Source organism: Scaptodrosophila lebanonensis, unplaced genomic scaffold (assembly GCF_003285725.1).
Source record: "Scaptodrosophila lebanonensis strain 11010-0011.00,11010-0021.00 unplaced genomic scaffold, SlebRS2 tig00000053-arrow-pilon, whole genome shotgun sequence".
In the NCBI taxonomy this organism is placed as follows: Eukaryota; Metazoa; Arthropoda; class Insecta; order Diptera; family Drosophilidae; genus Scaptodrosophila; species Scaptodrosophila lebanonensis.
Window position 1 is genome coordinate 10,761,954 of NW_022060548.1, and position 23,450 is coordinate 10,785,403.

General features: G+C 39.9%; 2 protein-coding genes across 3 annotated transcripts; both read right to left on the minus strand.

The window, feature by feature from the left end:
• Nucleotides 1-66: 66 nt before the first annotated feature.
• LOC115623331 (serine/threonine-protein kinase/endoribonuclease IRE1) lies at nucleotides 67-20,325 on the minus strand. Of its 2 annotated transcripts, none has more exons than XM_030517595.1 (8): nucleotides 19,913-20,325; nucleotides 19,246-19,360; nucleotides 5,372-5,821; nucleotides 4,329-4,551; nucleotides 3,211-4,262; nucleotides 2,957-3,147; nucleotides 1,680-1,844; nucleotides 67-1,619 (listed from the first exon to the last, which is right to left on the minus strand). In XM_030517595.1, the coding sequence occupies exons 1-8, from the start codon at nucleotides 20,084-20,086 to the stop codon at nucleotides 705-707; spliced, it is 3,285 nt and encodes a 1,094-aa protein (XP_030373455.1). In that variant the 5' UTR covers nucleotides 20,087-20,325; the 3' UTR covers nucleotides 67-704. The 2 variants fall into 2 exon arrangements, with proteins under 2 accessions (XP_030373455.1, XP_030373454.1); XM_030517594.1 differs by having other exon boundaries at nucleotides 4,329-4,554.
• A 55-nt stretch (nucleotides 20,326-20,380) lies between these two features.
• On the minus strand, nucleotides 20,381-22,830 carry LOC115623957 (ras-like GTP-binding protein RhoL). Its single transcript, XM_030518523.1, has 3 exons — nucleotides 22,600-22,830; nucleotides 22,246-22,547; nucleotides 20,381-20,399 (listed from the first exon to the last, which is right to left on the minus strand). The coding sequence occupies exons 1-3, from the start codon at nucleotides 22,828-22,830 to the stop codon at nucleotides 20,381-20,383; spliced, it is 552 nt and encodes a 183-aa protein (XP_030374383.1).
• Between the last annotated feature and the right edge of the window lie 620 nt (nucleotides 22,831-23,450).

Below are 23,450 nucleotides of genomic sequence, written 5' to 3' on the forward strand. Positions count from 1 at the left end.
TAATTGTTAGCAAAGACTATTTGCAAGAATCTATGAACAAACTACAAATAAAACAATGTAGTGCAATTTTGTTAAATATGTATATAGTTTTTATTTAAAACAAAACCTGGGTAGGCAGCAGCAGTTGCGAATGAGGTTGCTCTGCCTGCGGACAATACAGTTAATAATAATTATTATATACAATTCAATAGGATAAACATGATGTTCGAGTTTTGGTTTCTAGTCATGCCAGTTCCTTTTTAATGCACAATTATCATTTCATTTCATTCAGTTAGAGGCTAAGTGCGTAATATAAAGGTTACAGATCAATTCAATTAACGATTAGGGGGTATACTTATAGTCATTCTTCTAGAAAAAACTTATCACTAATGCATAAATATATGTGTTTATATGTATAACACTCTCTTATATAAAATTTGCAATTACTTGCCATTTATAAGTCTAGACGAAATAAATTATCACAGTTAAATTACGTGCATTCGACAGATACACAATTACGCTACACATTTCCGCTCTCTGGGTTTTTATACTATATATAAAATATCAATTATCTCTCATAAATTGTTTTAAAAAATTGTGGCTAAGAACGAACGAAAGTTGAAATTACTCTGTTTGTTTTTTGGAATAGTTGCTTACAGAAAAATAAAATTGCACAATTAAAATTAAAGAATTATAAATAAAAATAAAGATCCTCAGCTGTCGTTTTATTCCTCCTCCGGATTAACGTTAGTTGTCTGCGGCAGCGTCCAACTAACGTATTTGTCCTTCTCCTTATCCTCCTTCTGACCTCCATAGTTGCGATTGCCATTGTTTGGCTTCCCGTAGCGCCGAAATTTGAAATTCGCAAATACATCGCGCTTTCCCTCGCCGTTCGTCGCATCCAAATCCAGATTTCGCTGCAAACCCACGCCCAACATGGCGCTGTCCTCGTTGGCCGTCTTTCGGAAATTGTAGACGCCCTTACGCTGCTTTAGCTGCTGTTGTTGTTGGTGTTGCGGGCGCTCGGGTGTGCGCGGCATTTTGGGCTTTGGACTGCCCATCGGCCCTTGCCTGGGCATAGGTTTGGGATCGTGCATCAGCATGGGAAATAGCGCGTCGTCCGCATCGAAATACCAGGGACGCGAAAAATGATAGCCGGCATTATAGTAGGGCCGGAAAATGGGCTCGTTGGAGCAAATACTGAAGGCGTGATAGGTGTGCGAAATCAATTGGGGGAACTTGTCCACCCAGTAGTTGGTGAACTCGTGTGGAATGCAGCCGAGCAGCTCCTGCGCCTCGCTGGTCAGCTCGTGATAGTGATGCTTCTTGTTGCGCAACGCACGCAACAAATCACGCACGCTGGCCCCCATGTAGCCGCGATATTTGCGCAAATCGTCGGTTATCATGGGATCCAAGTGCAAATTCCAATCGTCGAGCACCACAATGCGGCCGTTCTTCTCCAGCGACTTGAGTGGCTCGGCATGGAATTGCAGTTTCTCCACGCGATCGCTAACATCCTGCAGGAATGCGAGTATTTTCGGCTCATCCCAAAACAGCGGATGATTGCCAATGCAGCGGGCCGGTGGACGGCTTTGCGGATCCTTGTGTATCATGTCCGCAATCAGTTGCTCCGCCAGCACCTATAAAGGATAAAAGCAAAGCTTAGGGTTTGTTTTAACGTTTAACTACGGCTCACTTACGGTTCGACTGCACTCGCTATCGTCCTCAGCCTTCAGCTTCGCCAGGTTGTACTCGTGCGAGAGTATGTTCGCCTGTCGCTTCAGCGTGTCCCCAAAGGCGTGATGTCCGCCACTCAGCACATAGTAGTAGACGCAGCCGAGTGAGAAAATGTCCACAGCGGTCGTCTGTATAACATAGAATTAATAATAATTATTATTAGTTATACATTTTGGTCAATTAATTGTGTTAAGGGCGAGTGGTGGGAGAGATCTTTTGGTTGAAGCTAATTCTTTTAAGTTTTAAGATTCATAATTCATGAAGCGCCCTCCTCCGCGATTCTCACCAAATTCATTACGAATTGAAGAATATTTTTTAACAATTAAATAAAATATTATTTGTCTACATTTGTTTTAAAATGTTGGTGCGCTTAGCGGCTGCTAATTTATAAAAACAACTCAGAACGCCCTGCTCCGCGATTATTCTGCCAATACCCGAATTTAAAATACATTTTTGATAAGAATTCAATATTTGGGGAACCCCCCATTTTCATAAATTAAAGCTCCCATTTGATATTAATTAGAAAGTTTCATTTAAGTTTTAAAATTCATAATTCATGAAGCCCTCCTCCGCGATTCTCATCAAAGCGCTGAATTGAGGAATATTTATTTTTAACAATTAATTAAAATATTATTTTTCTGAATTTATTTTAAATTTTGGTGCGTTTAGCGGCTGCTAATTTGTAAAAATAACTCAGAACGTCCTCCTCCGCGGTGCTTATGCCAAAACCCGATTTTAAAATACATTTTTGATTAGAATTCAATATTTTGGGAACCCCCCATTCTCATAAATTAAAACTCCCATTTGGTATTGATTGGGAAGTTTCTTTTAAGTTTTAAAATTCTCAGCGATTCTCACCAAATTCAGTGCAAATTGCAGAATATTTTTTTAACAATTAATTAAAATATTATTTGTCTACATTTGTTTTAAAATGTTGGTGCGCTTAGCGGCTGCTAATTTGTAAAAACAACTCAGAACGTCCTCCTCCGCGGTGCTTATGCCAAACCCCGATTTTAAAATACATTTTTGATTAGAATTCAATATTTGGGGAACCCCCCATTATCATAAATTAAAGCTCCCATTTGGTATTGATTAGAAAGTTAAAATAGTTTGTAGTTTGTAGATTCTTACAAAATAAAGTCTCCCTCCGCTATTAATCATGGCAAAGCATTCAAATAGTTTGTGGCGTCGATCTTAATATTGCCAAATCCCTCTAATTTTGGAATCACAAAACACTTACCGTGCGCTGAGCGCGCATCATTTCGGGCGCTATCCAGCCATCTGTGCCGGTAACGCCGGAACGACGTGAGAAACTGGTGCGTCCAAAGTTCAATTTTTTGCAGAGACCAAAGTCGGAGATCATGACACGAACTCTACCTCTGGCATCGGGCAGCGAAAGCAAAACATTCTGTGGTTTAATGTCGCGATGAACTGCAATCACAAAATTCAACTTCAGAAATCTGATTCGAATACTAAATGGTTAATAGAACTCACCGATATCCAAGGAATGCAAGTGACTAACGCCAGCAGCAGCCTGAACAAGAATCTGCCAGACATCAATGTGTTCGCGCAACTCCATAGCCCGTTCGCTCTCGGTGTAGTCCTGCAGAGTGGCGGCGCACAGTTCCACAGCGATGTAACGAAACTGTCGATCCTGTTCGGTGCAGAAATAACGCACCACATTCTCGTGGGCATCGGATTCACGCAGCAGCGAAACCTCACGATCGGCAAAGGTGAAGCATTCGGGCAGCAAGCGTTTGACTGCCACAAAACGCTCCTCAAAGGTGCCCTTAAAGACGAATGTGCCCTCGCAGCCCTTCCCCAACACCTCATTGGGATTGAAGCATATTTTGCCGACACGCACATGTCCATCGCCGAGATCGACCAGATCCTGAGCGTTCACATTGCTGGCATTGCTGCCATTGCTCGAATTCTGGGTAACGGCATAGGTTTTCGAACCGTTCTCGCTCTGCTTTTGCAACTCACGCATATTGCTGCACGTATACCAGAACAATGCAATCATGCCGAGTATAATGACGATCAGTAGTTGGTGGACTTTGCCACTCGGATGATCCATAAACCATTCATTTATGAATGCCTGCACTTTGTTGCTATTGGCCAAGATGATGGTCTTGGTGCGATTAATTGTGTTACTCCGATCAATCGTGATTTCCACAATCTTCTCCGTTTGCACGCCAATGTCGGCGGAATTTTTCTCATTATTCGCCAGCAAGCCAAAGCCATCGTTATAGTTGTGGATCGTGGCCAGACCGTGGACTTCTTTAGTGTTTGCCGGTGTCGGCGACAACTGCAAGTTGCCTTCGTTGGGCACATTGTAGTGGCCGAGCATTATGCCCGGATTCTCCTGCAATACATCATTTATATACACCGTCTGGGGATCGGCTTCATTGCTGTTGGGCGATATGGCCGGCCCGTCCAGTAACTTGATGGAAGGCGCCGTCGAGATGCGCGGCGTGTTCTTGTCCACCAGCGAGGGTAAGGCGTACAGACCCCCCCTTTGATGCTCGCCCACATAGAGCGATTGACTGCAAAGGGAATTACAGTTAGTAGAATTCAGACGACTGACCATTATCTGCCAACCGAGCACTTACAATAGCTTCACAGTGTTCACATTGCCCGTCTTCGATTCCTCCACTATGGCGTCGTAGGCCTCATCGGACAGGGTTGTGAATGGCACGCTCAGCAAACCATCGGGTCCGAGCAAAAAGGCGGCCACTACAGCGCTACTCAAATCCTTTTGCCATAAAAATTTGCCCTGTTTGCGGTCCAGCGTCACGATCTGACCGCTGCTTGTGGTAGTCAGGTGTATATATTCTGCTTGAAGGCATAGAAATATGGACTTTATTAATTTTAGCATTAAATTATAGCATATGTGATTATAGGAGCATCTAATGTATAAATAAATAAATGGTATACACCTAATTCGGTTTTTACACGATTTTCATATAACACGGTTTGAAAATCTAAGATTTCATATATATTTTTTGGAGATAAGGATTGGTTCCTATTTTTGCAATGTCAATGTCTTTTTTACACGATTGTCTCTGGAACCCATCTACCGTTTAAAAACAGAATTATGAATAAATAAATAATTACACGGTCTTTTTGAAAATTCAAAATTTCTCATATATACAATATTTTTTTAGAGATAAGAAACCAATAACCTATTTTTTTCTATTTCTTTTTTTACACGTTTGTTTCTGGAACTAATCTGCCGTGTAAAAACAGAATTAGATGTATATAGCTGTTCAATCTTCCCACACAGTTTCTGATTTTTTAAGGTATTTCTCTAATTTTTCTTGAAAAACCAATTCTCATGTTTTATGTAAAATCGCTCGCTGATACTGAAAACATTTTTCACCAACACCTTTTGTGGACCCGTTTATAAGGAAGTGTTCAAAAAACAAAGCGATCTTTTTCGATTTATCAATATGTCTCTAATATAAATATGTTTAGTGCCTCCGATAAACATCTTCCTTATTTTTAAACATAACTAAAATTGAACAACAATTGTATATTTTTCCACGATTTTCATAATTTTTGATGCTATTTGGTGTGATTTCAAAATGTTGAGAGAACATCCATTACTTTATACAGCTTTCTCTGCAATATTTCCAATGCAATCCCTACTCACCATATTCTTTTGCCAGCTCGGGTGGAGCTGTGAGCGCATTATAGTCATAGAACGTAATGTTCCAGGGCTTGACATTCTTGTCCTTGGCGAGGCTATCGTACATCATGACCGTGTACTGAGTGCGACCCAAGTAGATGGCACGGGACGTAGCCCAGCCAATTTTTTCGCCCTCCTTGCTGGTGGCATCCACGGTCGCATCCCCAAAGCCCATGACCTTCTCACGCTGTCCCGTCTTAGGATCGACGATGTACCAGGTATCGCTCTTCTTCCCCGAATACAAAATGCCATCGGAGGAGCGACAGGGGGCGTTCGCCACCAACTGGGGTATGGTGTAGGGCAGCTTCTTGAGATTACCCATCTGGCCCAATTGGTAAATGCTGCCATCACGCGGATCGGGCAGATAATGCGGAACCTGTACATTTGGCTGCGGCTCGGCTACAATGGGCGGATCTGTAAGTATATACAAGTAGGAGTGGAATATATGTTATTTTTAAAGCGAAGATATTTTAAAGAAATTTAATAAAAACTGCAAATACAGTTGCGTAAATATTTGTTTTGTGCCAGGTCTGAAACTTTCGTTGTTATTCTCCATTGTTATTATTTTCTGTTCTTATCGCTTTTAGCACAAGGCGCTGCACATATGAGGCTAGCGATTTAGTTGCCTAACATTTCATTTAAGAAATCGCGAAGGCATGTCTGATAATTACAAATTGCTAGCCGAACACTGCTGGCGTTTCTAAAGAGTTTTTAACTGTCAAAAAATAAAATATGTCTTCCAGTTATTCGCTCTAATCTCCTGTCTATATACACGCTCACATCTATTGAATAGATTATATATTCGCTGAAAAGGGAAGGGCTCAGTAGGAGTAAAGTAAAAGACAATAGTCGCGGACCGCCGTGCGTCTGTTCGCTTTAGAGTTTTATTGGAGACTGACACTTTTGCTATACATATTCTTTATGCTTACATTCGTATGCAACAGTGACAGATAACTTGTAGATAACATAAGATTATTATCTGCTTATATTAACATGCGTGCATTGGTACTTATGTTTGTATTGATTTTCAACACCCTTCCTCAATGCAAACATGTTTTACAAAAATTTTCAAATCAAATTTAACAGCTTTGTAAAATGAACATGCTTCGCTTTAGGGAGATTTTTCGTTAAAATATCAGCTATCATTTCATTGGTTGATGTATACTGTAAAACAATTTGTTCTTCGTTTACAACCTGTCTTGCAAAATGATATCTAATATCAATATGCTTTGTTCTTTCATGGTGTACAGGATTCTTAGCTAATTGTTGAGCACTTAAATTATCGCCATGAAGAATAGTTGGAGTACTCGAGTCACCGCAGCCAATCTCCACTATAAGACGCCGTAGGTATATGGCCTCCTTACACGCAGTTGAAAGAGCCATATACTCCGCCTCCGTGCTGCTAAGTGCCACGCTGCGTTGCTTTTCAGATCGCCAGGATATGGGTCCTCCAGCCAAGTAGTATACATAGCCAGTATACGACTTGCGATCGATGCGGTCGCCACCCCAGTCTGCATCCACATAGCCGGTAAGGGGTTGTCCACACTCTTTGTAGTGCAACTTCAGGTCCACAGTTGACGCCAGGTATCGAAGCACATGTTTTACACCCACTAGGTGCTCTGCATGCGGATCTTGATTCCGTTGAGCTAACTTGGCAACGGAATGCAATATGTCTGGCCTTGTTGTAAGCGCCAGCCACATTAACTCGCCAATTGAAGACTGGTAGGATGCAATGTCAACCTTTTGACAATGCTCGCTGGTACATATCACTTGGAAACCAGCATCCAGTGGGGTCGCTGTAGGTCTACAGGTCTCGCATCCATGTTCACGCAATATGTCTTTGATGTATTGCGAATTGCTTAGCGAAATTTCGCCAAGCTCACCGTCGCGCTGCACTTCCATGCCAAGGAACAAATGCAGCTCTCCCTTGTCAACACATTCAAACGATGTTGTAATGGCTGACTTGATGTTGGCCAAGTCCTCTTTTGATCGGCATGCTATAATTATATCATCAACATAAACAAGGATTAATGATAAGTCACCTCTTCCGTTCCTTTTGTAAAGACACGGTTCATTTTCACATGCTACAAAATCTATGCCTTGTAGTACACAATCGAGCTTGGAGTTCCACTCGCGCCCCGACTGCTTCAATCCATATATTGCCTTTTTAAGCAATAAAGCCTTACTTGGATTATTGGGATCTGTGTATCCCTGTGGCTGCTTCATATAAACAGTTTCATGCAGGTCGCTATTCAAATAGGCGGTACACACATCTATCTGGTGAAGGTACAGCTTCAATTCCGCTGCTAACGCCAAAATAAACCGCACGGTTTCCAATCTGCAAACGGGTGAGAACGTCTCTACATAGTTCACGCCATACTTCTGGGAGCACCCTTTAGCAACGAGTCGTGCCTTGAAACGTTCGACTTTTCCATCAGAGTCACGTTTCAGGCTGTATACCCACTTGCAACCAACTGCTCGCTGATCTTTTGGTAAATCAGCCATCTGCCAGGTTTCGTTTGATTGTAGTGCCTGATATTCCTTTTGCATCGCCTCTTGCCAGAATACTGCATGTGTGCTACCAACGGCCTGATCATAGGATGTCGGAACCATTACGTCACTAGCAACCAATGCTCCAAGCACATTGTATTGCTTTCTTGGACGACCAGGTTTACCATTTCGAACAATTTTAGGCCGGCCTGGCCCAATCTTCACAGTATCCTCGTCAGAGTCTTCTTTTTCGACTGCACTCTCATATGCGTTGGAGCTGCTGTCGTCAGAACTGTGCTCACTGTCATCGTCGTCGATGCTTCTGTCACCATCCGTGTGAGTGACATGCTCTTGAACCTCGCATGCAGGAAAATCTACCGTAACGGTATCTTCATTGGTATGACCACCACAACGCTCATCAAATAGAATGTCTCGTTTTTCGACAATCGTCCTCGTCTCTGGGTCGTATAACCGATAGCCTTTGGCTGCTACCGAATACCCAACCATACGGTACTCATGCCCTTTGGGTTTGAATTTGCCTTTACGGGGACCCTTTGCAAGTGCAACTGCAATGGAACCAAAAACTTTTAGATGGCTAACACAGGGTTTCTTACCTGTCCACGCTTCCATTGGAGTCAGGTTGTTCAGTGCACTGGTAGGTGATCTGTTTCTTATGTATACTGCTGTGTTGACTGCTTCGGCCCACAAAGACTCGCCTAGGCCCGACTGCACCAATAAGCATCTGGACATCTCCGTTAATGTCCGGTTTGCTCTTTCCGCCACGCCGTTCTGCTGCGGAGTATAAGCCACGGTCAATTGCCTTGCAATACCATGGTGTTTCAGGAAACCGTTGAATGTTGTGTTGACAAACTCGCCTCCATTGTCGGTTCGAATACATTTGAGCTTTTTATCTGTTTGCCGTTCAACCAAGTTTTTAAATTCGACGAACTTACTGAACACTTCATCTTTCTTCCGCAAAAAATAAACAAATATACGCCTGGACTTGTCATCGATGAAGGTCAGAAAGTATTTGGATCCAGCAAGTGACTTCGTGTCGAATGGGCCGCATACATCAGCATGAACCAGTTCCAACAGCTCTTCGGCACGGTTAGTGCTTACCTTTGGGAATGGCTGTACATGTATTTTGCTTAGCATACACGTTTTGCAATTCAAGTTGTCTGGGAAAACAACCTTTCCAATACCACGCACTAGCTCTTTGCTGATCACTTCCTTCAGACTGGTAAAATTTAAATGGCCATAACGCTTATGCCACAATGTACCATCTGATTCAGTTGCGGAATAACACCTATTTTGTTTGCCTTGAAACATATAAAGGTTCCCAACTTTATTCGCTTTCAGTATACACTCGCCGTTTTGTATAACTTTAGCAAAATGTGGCCCAAAATGTATAACATTGTTCTTTTGCACTGACCGGCTGACGGACATAAAGTTGCCATTCATTTTCGGTACATACAGTACATCTGACAACACCAAGGTACAAAGTTCTGTCTGTAACTTCACCTCTCCTCTGCCTTCGGCCTTCAGGAAACCAGCGTCAGCTAAACCGATCATTTCAGTGTGCGCAATAAATTTTGAAAATAACGTCTTATCGCAACACATATGGCTTGTTGCTCCGCTGTCCAGACACCACATGTTGTTCTCTATCTTTCCAACGTCCAACGCATTTAACAAGCTGCTCTGCTTTTCCATCTCTTTCTTTGTCGATTGCTTTTTCCCTTCACCGCGAATTTTCTCACGCTTGCACTGTGCCTTGTAGTGCCCTTTTTCGCCGCAGTTGTAGCAAACGACGATTTTTGAATTCCTTTTTGAATTCGCTTTGGAATGCGCGACGATCTGCTGCGTAGCTATAAATGCTCTTGCATTCTCGCTCTCTCCATCTGCATTGCCTCTGCGCTCTCCCTCTTCCATCAGCTTGATACATAACACATCAAATGACGGTAAATTGTCACGCGTCTCAATGGCGACGACAAAATTTTCGTATGGTTCGGGCAAGCTTGACAACAACACGATTGTTTTTAACTCATCATTTAATTCGATGCCAACTGTACACAAACCATCCAGAATTTCGTTAAATTCGTGTATGTAACTTGAAATGCTTTGGCCTTGAAACATGCGTTTGCCTAGCAATTTCTTGTACAGCGACACTTTCCGTACAGGTCCACTCGGCTGATGAACGTCCTTTAACTTTTTCCATGCCTCGTACGAAGTGTTGCAATTTTTAATGAAGCCCAATTGTGAAGCTTTTACACTTAGCGTTATAATTGCTAATGCCTTTTCATCTTTTGGCCTTGAACTCTCAGTATTACTAGGTTCAGCACCTGATGCCACACTCCACAATTCCGCGTGCACTAAGACAGATCGCATCTGTATGCTCCATGAGTCATAGTTATGCTCTTCCAATTTGTCTATTTGATATAGCGCACTCATTTTTTAAATGTTATATTTCTTGAGTCACCAAACGATTACTATTTCACAATACTTTGAACTTCTCCTATGAGCCTATATGCCCTGGGCCCATAACCTATTGAATAGATTATATATTCGCTGAAAAGGGAAGGGCTCAGTAGGAGTAAAGTAAAAGACAATAGTCGCGGACCGCCGTGCGTCTGTTCGCTTTAGAGTTTTATTGGAGACTGACACTTTTGCTATACATATTCTTTATGCTTACATTCGTATGCAACAGTGACAGATAACTTGTAGATAACATAAGATTATTATCTGCTTATATTAACATGCGTGCATTGGTACTTATGTTTGTATTGATTTTCAACAACATCGGGTGAGGAAATGCGTTAGAACAGCCATTTTTCAATAGTGGCCCAGTTGGTATCATGTACACACATATAACGAGCAATTAAAGTTGCGGGTACTGGGGCTTGTACCCGTACACGTATTTTATCGGTTCTTCCCGGCACGTCGTCGACCCTTATCATTAATTAAACTGTCGCTCAACACTCCACATACATACACACATTCGTGTGGCGATAATTACTCATATACCATGGAATAAGTCTAATTTCTGAACCCAAGATGTCTACACACATGGCCAACATATTCCAAGTTTTTTATGCTTATAATTGTTTTTAAGACTAGGGTGAGAATTGGTACAAAGCTGTAAGCTGATAATAGAAGTGCTTGAACTTCTAGAGAGACCTAAAGCAAATCGATTTCAAATTAAAAGGGCAACAGGCCTAACTTTAGAAACTATTGGGAGATATATGGGATACATATATTGACAGATCCATTGCAGAAATATTAGATAAATTAGATATCTACTGTAAGTAGACATTGAAATTTTTTGAATAAATATTTTAGAGATTTGATTTTGCTGATACATATTTATATTAGAGATATATTCAAAAATCTTTTGGCGATATCTTGGGCATGTATTGCACATATAGTGGAGATGTGTTGTGTTGAAAAGATGGAAAGATTAAGCTAGGAAATAGTCTACTTGTACAAACATGCCTTACAAATGCTGTTTGACCGACCTTCACAAAAAAGGAAATTTGGGCATTTCTACAAAAAAGTTTGTCGGTCATTTACCCAAGCACATTATTTAGCAGAACTACTCTAATTAAATAACGGTAGTGTCTACTATTCTATTCCGTTGATGAAGTTTTGTTATACATACATATGCACATATGTATATTCAAGGTATGAGGTAATACAAGTATATATGTATACAATAAATAGATCGATAAGTGTAAGCGGACACGGCTGACCAAACGATTTGAGTAGTATTCATAATGTCAGATGGAATGACATTTTTTGCGCTGAAATTATTAGCCATCATGCTACAAAATAATAGCTCTGTATGTACAACTGAATACTGTTTAGTCTTAAATGCTTTTTAAATATTCATACAGCTGCCTTAGCGGCAAACTGAAGCTCAGATGTCACCCATATGTTTTGGTTTTTTCGTTATAGATTTGTTTGTAGTATCTGCAGTTTTTGCAGTTCTACGAAATTTCGTTCCCTATATGCGAGTACTAATGAGCCGTGCCACGGCCAGAGCGTAACATTTCTAATTTTATAGATTTATCACAACAGACGATCTTTACGGGGCGTAGCGTTTTTTGTTTTGTTGTGGAAACATGCTTTGGTCTTTGTGCGGAACACGCTACGATTAAAATTTGTTTAGTGGACGAAATTCCACTACTCTCGGGCTTTTAAATAAAATATTTTTACAAATGCATATATGTACATATAAATATGAATATATGTACAACTTGTTTTTATATAAGAAACTTTATTTTCACACAACAACTTAAGGGCAGATAAACGCTATTACTTAACGGTTTCAAATCGGAATTATGATAAGAGTGAACAAAATTATATAAGAATTTAATGCCAGAACTAAATTAAGGAATTTATTTATTACTGCAGCTGATGCAACTATTGAATGCATTAATATCATGAGAGTATGGGGAAATATTGGAGAGATATGTGCGAAAAAGTTTAAGCCGCTCAAAAATTGCGAAACGGCAGATAAACGCTATTACTTAACGATTTCAAATCGGCATTACGTTAAGAGTGAACAAAATTATATAAGAATTTAATGCCAGAACTAAATTAAGGAATTTATTTATTACTGCAGCTGATGCAACTATTGAATGCATTAATATCATGAGAGTATGGGGAAATATTGGGGAGATATGTGCGAAAAAGTTGAAGCCGCTCAAAAATTGCGAAACGGCAGATAAACGCTATTACTTAACGATTTCAAATCGGCATTACGTTAAGAGTGAAAAAAATTATATAAGACTTTAATGCCAGAACTAAATTAAGGAATTTATTTATTACTGCAGCTAATGAGACTATTCAATGCATAAATATCATGAGAGTATGGGGAAATATTGGGGAGATATGTGCGAAAAAGTTTAAGCCGCTCAAAAATTGCGAAACGGCAGATAAACGCTATTACTTAACGATTTCAAATCGGCATTACGTTAAGAGTGAAAAAAATTATATAAGAATTTAATGCCAGAACTAAATTAAGGAATTTATTTATTACTGCAGCTGATGCAACTATTGAATGCATTAATATCATGAGAGTATGGGGAAATATTGGGGAGATATGTGCGAAAAAGTTTAAGCCGCTCAAAAATTGCGAAACGGCAGATAAACGCTATTACTTAACGATTTCAAATCGGCATTACGTTAAGAGTGAAAAAAATTATATAAGAATTTAATGCCAGAACTAAATTAAGGAATTTATTTATTTCTGCAGCCAATGAGACTATTCAATGCATAAATATCATGAGAGTATGGGGAAATATTGGGATATATGTGCGAAAAAGTTTAAGCCGCTCAAAAATTGCGAATATAACATTTTTTAAATGTGTAGTATAGATACTATATATGTAGCATAAGCCGTATAGATAATGATGTTTTGTAAATTATGTGAAAAATAACACAAATCGTGAAGAGATATGAAGCTACATATAGTGGACCGAAGAAAATTAAAAAACTTTAAGAAAAATAAATAAATTTGCAATAATATATCAAAAATAAATCTATTTATATATATACTTATAATGTACTATCAGTCAACCTAAAATACATAGCTGCTTTGATTATCTGTCTCCATTCTCTTACTAAATAGTATAGTATATATAAAAATAGTATGTATAAATAGTTTATAGAAGATATTGGTTAGACGAATAAAACTGTAATTATATACAAATTTATTTGTATAGTCATATCTGAGGCCTGCGCTGTCTCGCACTTCCTGCTAAGATTATATTTTGAACAAGCTACAAATGTGCATTCATTTCCCATTATCTAAGTAGGGAGCTAAAAGTATCAGTTATCTCAATCGGATAAGTTAAGGTCTTCAAAACAATAATAATCAATTGCAAAAGTATACTAATAAGTGAATAAGTTGATTACAATTTAACTGAAAGACATGGCAACAGCATTTCTGTTGAAAATCAATACAAACATAAGTACCAATGCACGCATGTTAATATAAGCAGATAATAATCTTATGTTATCTACAAGTTATCTGTCACTGTTGCATACGAATGTAAGCATAAAGAATATGTATAGCAAAAGTGTCAGTCTCCAATAAAACTCTAAAGCGAACAGACGCACGGCGGTCCGCGACTATTGTCTTTTACTTTACTCCTACTGAGCCCTTCCCTTTTCAGCGAATATATAATCTATTCAATAGGTTATGGGCCCAGGGCATATAGGCTCATAGGAGAAGTTCAAAGTATTGTGAAATAGTAATCGTTTGGTGACTCAAGAAATATAACATTTAAAAAATGAGTGCGCTATATCAAATAGACAAATTGGAAGAGCATAACTATGACTCATGGAGCATACAGATGCGATCTGTCTTAGTGCACGCGGAATTGTGGAGTGTGGCATCAGGTGCTGAACCTAGTAATACTGAGAGTTCAAGGCCAAAAGATGAAAAGGCATTAGCAATTATAACGCTAAGTGTAAAAGCTTCACAATTGGGCTTCATTAAAAATTGCAACACTTCGTACGAGGCATGGAAAAAGTTAAAGGACGTTCATCAGCCGAGTGGACCTGTACGGAAAGTGTCGCTGTACAAGAAATTGCTAGGCAAACGCATGTTTCAAGGCCAAAGCATTTCAAGTTACATACACGAATTTAACGAAATTCTGGATGGTTTGTGTACAGTTGGCATCGAATTAAATGATGAGTTAAAAACAATCGTGTTGTTGTCAAGCTTGCCCGAACCATACGAAAATTTTGTCGTCGCCATTGAGACGCGTGACAATTTACCGTCATTTGATGTGTTATGTATCAAGCTGATGGAAGAGGGAGAGCGCAGAGGCAATGCAGATGGAGAGAGCGAGAATGCAAGAGCATTTATAGCTACGCAGCAGATCGTCGCGCATTCCAAAGCGAATTCAAAAAGGAATTCAAAAATCGTCGTTTGCTACAACTGCGGCGAAAAAGGGCACTACAAGGCACAGTGCAAGCGTGAGAAAATTCGCGGTGAAGGGAAAAAGCAATCGACAAAGAAAGAGATGGAAAAGCAGAGCAGCTTGTTAAATGCGTTGGACGTTGGAAAGATAGAGAACAACATGTGGTGTCTGGACAGCGGAGCAACAAGCCATATGTGTTGCGATAAGACGTTATTTTCAAAATTTATTGCGCACACTGAAATGATCGGTTTAGCTGACGCTGGTTTCCTGAAGGCCGAAGGCAGAGGAGAGGTGAAGTTACAGACAGAACTTTGTACCTTGGTGTTGTCAGATGTACTGTATGTACCGAAAATGAATGGCAACTTTATGTCCGTCAGCCGGTCAGTGCAAAAGAACAATGTTATACATTTTGGGCCACATTTTGCTAAAGTTATACAAAACGGCGAGTGTATACTGAAAGCGAATAAAGTTGGGAACCTTTATATGTTTCAAGGCAAACAAAATAGGTGTTATTCCGCAACTGAATCAGATGGTACATTGTGGCATAAGCGTTATGGCCATTTAAATTTTACCAGTCTGAAGGAAGTGATCAGCAAAGAGCTAGTGCGTGGTATTGGAAAGTTTTTTTTCCCAGACAACTTGAATTGCAAAACGTGTATGCTAAGCAAAATACATGTACAGCCATTCCCAAAGGTAAGCACTAACCGTGCCGAAGAGCTGTTGGAACTGGTTCATGCTGATGTATGCGGCCCATTCGACACGAAGTCACTTGCTGGATCCAAATACTTTCTGACCTTCATCGATGACAAGTCCAGGCGTATATTTGTTTATTTTTTGCGGAAGAAAGATGAAGTGTTCAGTAAGTTCGTCGAATTTAAAAACTTGGTTGAACGGCAAACAGATAAAAAGCTCAAATGTATTCGAACCGACAATGGAGGCGAGTTTGTCAACACAACATTCAACGGTTTCCTGAAACACCATGGTATTGCAAGGCAATTGACCGTGGCTTATACTCCGCAGCAGAACGGCGTGGCGGAAAGAGCAAACCGGACATTAACGGAGATGTCCAGATGCTTATTGGTGCAGTCGGGCCTAGGCGAGTCTTTGTGGGCCGAAGCAGTCAACACAGCAGTATACATAAGAAACAGATCACCTACCAGTGCACTGAACAACCTGACTCCAATGGAAGCGTGGACAGGTAAGAAACCCTGTGTTAGCCATCTAAAAGTTTTTGGTTCCATTGCAGTTGCACTTGCAAAGGGTCCCCGTAAAGGCAAATTCAAACCCAAAGGGCATGAGTACCGTATGGTTGGGTATTCGGTAGCAGCCAAAGGCTATCGGTTATACGACCCAGAGACGAGGACGATTGTCGAAAAACGAGACATTCTATTTGATGAGCGTTGTGGTGGTCATACCAATGAAGATACCGTTACGGTAGATTTTCCTGCATGCGAGGTTCAAGAGCATGTCACTCACACGGATGGTGACAGAAGCATCGACGACGATGACAGTGAGCACAGTTCTGACGACAGCAGCTCCAACGCATATGAGAGTGCAGTCGAAAAAGAAGACTCTGACGAGGATACTGTGAAGATTGGGCCAGGCCGGCCTAAAATTGTTCGAAATGGTAAACCTGGTCGTCCAAGAAAGCAATACAATGTGCTTGGAGCATTGGTTGCTAGTGACGTAATGGTTCCGACATCCTATGATCAGGCCGTTGGTAGCACACATGCAGTATTCTGGCAAGAGGCGATGCAAAAGGAATATCAGGCACTACAATCAAACGAAACCTGGCAGATGGCTGATTTACCAAAAGATCAGCGAGCAGTTGGTTGCAAGTGGGTATACAGCCTGAAACGTGACTCTGATGGAAAAGTCGAACGTTTCAAGGCACGACTCGTTGCTAAAGGGTGCTCCCAGAAGTATGGCGTGAACTATGTAGAGACGTTCTCACCCGTTTGCAGATTGGAAACCGTGCGGTTTATTTTGGCGTTAGCAGCGGAATTGAAGCTGTACCTTCACCAGATAGATGTGTGTACCGCCTATTTGAATAGCGACCTGCATGAAACTGTTTATATGAAGCAGCCACAGGGATACACAGATCCCAATAATCCAAGTAAGGCTTTATTGCTTAAAAAGGCAATATATGGATTGAAGCAGTCGGGGCGCGAGTGGAACTCCAAGCTCGATTGTGTACTACAAGGCATAGATTTTGTAGCATGTGAAAATGAACCGTGTCTTTACAAAAGGAACGGAAGAGGTGACTTATCATTAATCCTTGTTTATGTTGATGATATAATTATAGCATGCCGATCAAAAGAGGACTTGGCCAACATCAAGTCAGCCATTACAACATCGTTTGAATGTGTTGACAAGGGAGAGCTGCATTTGTTCCTTGGCATGGAAGTGCAGCGCGACGGTGAGCTTGGCGAAATTTCGCTAAGCAATTCGCAATACATCAAAGACATATTGCGTGAACATGGATGCGAGACCTGTAGACCTACAGCGACCCCACTGGATGCTGGTTTCCAAGTGATATGTACCAGCGAGCATTGTCAAAAGGTTGACATTGCATCCTACCAGTCTTCAATTGGCGAGTTAATGTGGCTGGCGCTTACAACAAGGCCAGACATATTGCATTCCGTTGCCAAGTTAGCTCAACGGAATCAAGATCCGCATGCAGAGCACCTAGTGGGTGTAAAACATGTGCTTCGATACCTGGCGTCAACTGTGGACCTGAAGTTGCACTACAAAGAGTGTGGACAACCCCTTACCGGCTATGTGGATGCAGACTGGGGTGGCGACCGCATCGATCGCAAGTCGTATACTGGCTATGTATACTACTTGGCTGGAGGACCCATATCCTGGCGATCTGAAAAGCAACGCAGCGTGGCACTTAGCAGCACGGAGGCGGAGTATATGGCTCTTTCAACTGCGTGTAAGGAGGCCATATACCTACGGCGTCTTATAGTGGAGATTGGCTGCGGTGACTCGAGTACTCCAACTATTCTTCATGGCGATAATTTAAGTGCTCAACAATTAGCTAAGAATCCTGTACACCATGAAAGAACAAAGCATATTGATATTAGATATCATTTTGCAAGACAGGTTGTAAACGAAGAACAAATTGTTTTACAGTATACATCAACCAATGAAATGATAGCTGATATTTTAACGAAAAATCTCCCTAAAGCGAAGCATGTTCATTTTACAAAGCTGTTAAATTTGATTTGAAAATTTTTGTAAAACATGTTTGCATTGAGGAAGGGTGTTGAAAATCAATACAAACATAAGTACCAATGCACGCATGTTAATATAAGCAGATAATAATCTTATGTTATCTACAAGTTATCTGTCACTGTTGCATACGAATGTAAGCATAAAGAATATGTATAGCAAAAGTGTCAGTCTCCAATAAAACTCTAAAGCGAACAGACGCACGGCGGTCCGCGACTATTGTCTTTTACTTTACTCCTACTGAGCCCTTCCCTTTTCAGCGAATATATAATCTATTCAATAATTTCCACTTGCACTACAAAAAATATTTACTCACAAATTTTTCAACATTTGCTTTGGGAATCAATCAAGAGCGAATACAAGCAGCTGAGATGAATCAAAGGCATTTAATAATAATAAAAACCATAAATACAAGCGGGGAAAAAACTGGAGAGCGACAGAACATAGAAACGGTTTAGCTATCGCTTTTTGATATTTTTTCTTGTTCCGTTTCTAAGAATGGGGCAGAACAGGGCAAAGGAGGCGAACGCATAGAGGTCTGCTGAGATTGTACATATGTTTGTGAGTGCGACTGTGTGTGTGTGTTGTTGTTGTTTTTGTTGTTGATGTGCGAGTTTGTTATCAGAATAACACACACACACACACAAACACCAATGCACTGCACGCGTCAAATGAACTGAGAGCAATATGTCGGCCGATTTGGGAAAGAAATACAGTTTGAAAAACAAAGAGCGCAGCTCCCTCCTTTCTCTCTCTCTTCTACGCTCTCTCCTTTTATGTATTTGTTTTGCTTTCAAAGCAGGCATGCCGATGAGCTCATGTCCGTTGTTTATGCTGCAAATTTTTTTGCAATAGATGTGAAAAAGCATGCCTGCACTCTGCCTGTGTGCAACAGTTTGGGTCAATGAGTGGCAGCAGCGTGTGGCAGTGGCATGCGGTTAGTTTGAGTGACGCATATAAATTCAAATGAGCGCACCAAACCTGGCATATGTTTAGTGTCTCACAAACGCACAAACACACACACACACACACTTGTTTGTTTGTGGAATGGGGTTAACTTTGACGCTTCCATTAAAAATAACTTTAAAGTTGACTGTTGACTACAATTAGTCGCCGGCATATGTATATCTACCTATCTACAGATGTATGTACATATGTATACATTTGATTGTTTGTATTTACCGTCTGCTATGGTCCAACGTATTTCACTTGTTACTGGATCGATGGCAGTCAGCCCACCGCCCAGTGTGGAAAACACCATAAGCGCCTCCTCGTCGCGCGCCAAGTCCGTGCAGTCCTGCAATTGATGAAATTTAAATATATATAATTCATTTGCATTTTCTTTCCGGTTCATTGCCGTTTTTGAAGCACCCACAACCGCACGCCCACAAAGGCAGCAGCAACAGCAATGAAAACAACAAAGAGCTAATAAGTTTTCTTCGTCTTAGTCGAAGCTATATACTATATACATACATACACTCTTTAAAAAAATAAGTTTAAGTGTCGTTTTCGTATTTGAATAAAATTGTAGTGAAGTTAATGAGCTTATTATAATATACGCACTGTGTGTTCGAGGGAAATAATTGTTATACTAACTCCACAAATCTGAGAACTGAGTTAGAGGCAATGGCCTTAGAAATCGAATTCAAAAACAGCCTCAAAAATAGTTTTCATCATTTGTACTTGTGTCCGTCAAAAAGAGGAATAGATTCAATGTTCTAATGCGATATCTCTAAAAGTTGCAGATCTCTGATCTACGCTGCTGCCTTGATACTGTTACAAAACTAAACCAAAAACAATATGTACCCTTACAACACTTTTCACTGAAGGGTATAAGAGCTAAACCTACCGTTTTTTCTTCGGCGCTGCTTACAACTTCTGCTGAGTCGGCATCTGCGCTGGTGTGTTTTTTTGTTGCTGATGCAATAATTGTGCCGCTCAGCAAAATCAACGCGCAACACATTACAACGTAGAATTTCATTTTGCAAACACCGAACGGCGACATCGTCGTCGGCGTTATCATCGCGTATGTGTGTATATTATTTGTGTGTATGTGTGTGTGTGTGTATTTGTGTGCGTTTGCGAACTAAATAATTAATGTGGGATTTCTGTTAGTGGGACACTTGCAATTAGTGGTTGTTTTTCATTTTCTCCTATCGCTTCACAATTCGACACAATATTGAATGCATTTGAGCATTGGTTTCAATGCATATTGTTTCACACGCATTTAGTTCATTAATTTGTACGCATTACTTCTCTTTCGAGTTCAAGTATTCACCGTGCGCCTTCATTGGGATGTCAAATAAAACTGGTTTCATTAATATTTGTCACTGCAGCTGTGTTGACAGAACAAAAAGTGGCAGCACTCATCATAGGCGTGTACGGTGCTGCCACTTAGATAGCAGCAATACACTGCACTGCACGATTTTTAGCCAAATACGATGCAACAAATAAAATGGGAATTTGTTACGATCACGTTAAGCATCATACACTTTCATTTGTGTGCAAGTGTTTTTTTTTCAAAGACAGTTTTCCTAGTTCTAATCCGGCTTATTTTAATTCATTCATACGTTATCATCGCGTATGTGTGTATGAAAGACATACCATCCCCAGCCAGCATGAGTGCTTCCCAACAATACAGTAAAAAATATACACGTACATTTGTGTGCAAGTGTTTTTTTTTTCAAAGACATTTTTCCTGGTTCTAATCCGATTTGTATTTTATTTTCAGACACGAACCCCTGTCCGGAAGCATGAACGACTTGCATCGCTGACGCCCAGTGCCGCTAGATGGCGTTTCGTTTGAAGTTCCCAGACCTGACGGGAATTTCTTAAACTTCCGGCGTTGCCACCCTGGCCGGTCAGGTAATATATACATATATACATATTATATATTGCTTAAATACCATAATTTAAAATAAATAATAAACTATAAAGATATAAAAAGTGCTAGTTCGATCGGCCAATTTAATAAATGTTAATTTTGTTTATGTATTTTAGATCACACGTTTATTATAGTTATTTGACCGCAAATCGTGATTTAAATTGATTTCATTATAACGAATGCCATATCGTAATTAAATATTTTGGAATTCGATTGAATGAAAGATCTTCGGGTATCTTTTTGTGTATCTAAAATTGTCGAAAAATAAATAAGAATCCTTGAATTAAAGATAAATGGGAAGCAAAGAAAACTTTGTATTAACGAGATTTTTCCCCGAAACCCAATGGTCTTATTTAAAATTCTTCCCTATATTAAAAATCGCATTAAAGTATAAGCTAGCAAGTTGAAAGGGAATTTAAGCATTTGCAATTACACGCCATTTAGAAAGGGTATAAAAATACACACATTATAAATTTTATCTCGAGCATCAACATTTTTACAATATTGAACACCTTGACTTGGGTTGTTCTTTTTATAGCCTGTACCCAAAGGGTGAAAGGCTATACTAGTTTTGTGCGCATGTATGTAACACACAGAAGGAGGCGTGGCAGACCCCACAAAGTATATATATTCTTGATCAGGATGAGAAGCCGAGTCGATATAGCCTTGTCCGTCCGTCCGTCCGTCTGTCCGTCTGTCTGTCCGTCTGTCCGTCTGTCCGTCTGTCCGTCTGTCCGTATGAACGCAAGGATATCAGAAAGTATAATAGCTAGAATAACCAAACTTGGTTTCCATATTCTCCTAAGACCGAGAAAGTACGAGTTTGAGTTTTTTTTCGATGCACCCCCCCACTCCCCCGCAATTCGTGTTTTTTCTTATAACTTCCGTAATTCTCGGAATTTTGAAATCAATTTTGGTAGGTACATCCAGTTAGTACTAATGTGCCCGTGTGCCAAATTTCATCATGATAGGTCAATTCTGAAGAAAGTTATAGCCATAAGTAAAATCGCTGCTCATGCGCTGCCTGCAGCTCAGTCGCCAGCGCTGCCCGCAGCTGTTGTTGTTGTTGCTGCTTTGGTTTAACTTTGTGCTGCATACATACACGCATATAAACACGCATAGGTACGTGATGTAAATGTATGCTGTTAAAACTAAACATAAACATATATTCTAATTTAATTTAATTAATTAATTCATTAATTTTTTTTAATAATTTAATTTTTTTTTAATTTTTTTTTTTTTTAATTTTTCTTTTTTTGTGGAGAGTACAGGCTATTTTACTGTCGGGCTTGCTCGACTGTAGCGTTCTATCTTGTTTCTTTATAGCGCGTACAGCCTCCACGAATATTTCCGAAATATTATGTTTTATCTTAGCTGACGACTCGATAAAACTGTCCGCATTCACTTTCGAGCATAGTCTTTTTCCCTCTGCGGTGGTGACAAATTTTGATGAATTTTTTACACGTAAATCCGACTTGGTACCCACTAGCACAATGGCAGCGTTATTGGAATAGTGGCGTATTTCCGGTATCCAAATATTTATAATATTGGCATAGGACTGTCGAATATTGATCGCATAGCATAATATGAAGCATTTCGTCTACGATATAAAACAATTTAGTTATATTTAATAAAAATACGAACTCACATACATTGGGATAGCATAGGGTTCTTAGATTCTCATAAACCTCCTGTCCTGCCGTATCCCACAACGAAATTTTGTGCTCATTATTATCTACAACTGTCTGGGTTGTAAAGTTATCAAATATTGTAGGTACATAATCTATCGGAAATTCATTTTTAATATATGACATTAGCAGGCAAGTCTTGCCCGTATTCCCGTCACCAACGACAACTATTTTGTATGGTTCTGGTGATGACATTTCTATAGACTTATACAAAAGTCTGGGTTAGAATACAGTTTAATAAATGTTTGTATTAACAAAGATAGCTTACTCTTTATAAGATTCTCGTGCGCCTAAATGATTCCAACTTGAACTCCAATACACAACTATTTAAGTAAGCAAATCGTCAGTTTAAATGAAAATGAAATTTTGAAAATGCAAATACCCGCACCTACATGAGTAACCGATTTCTTTACACGCATTAATAAGCTAACCTTAAACCGCAGCTACTAAAAAACATTACTTTCTTATTTTAGTACTTTGATATTGAGAAGGTGAGTGTTTTCAACAAATATAGAAATAATGGATGTATAGTATAAGGCGGCCCACTTTTTTTAAATGCCAATGGGGGACAATTTAAGGTGGTGTTATTTTCGATGTGTCATACATATGTACATTTATGTATTAAATATTCACCACTTAAAATAATAATTAAATTGGTTTAGTTTTCTTTATTTTTTAAACTATATTTTTCACACGAGTACCGGATTTTTTACCCTGTACCCGTAGGGTAAATAGTGTACATATATTAGGTTTGTGCAAATTATATAGCAGGCAGAAGGAAGCATCTCTAACCCCATATGGGGTATATATTCTTA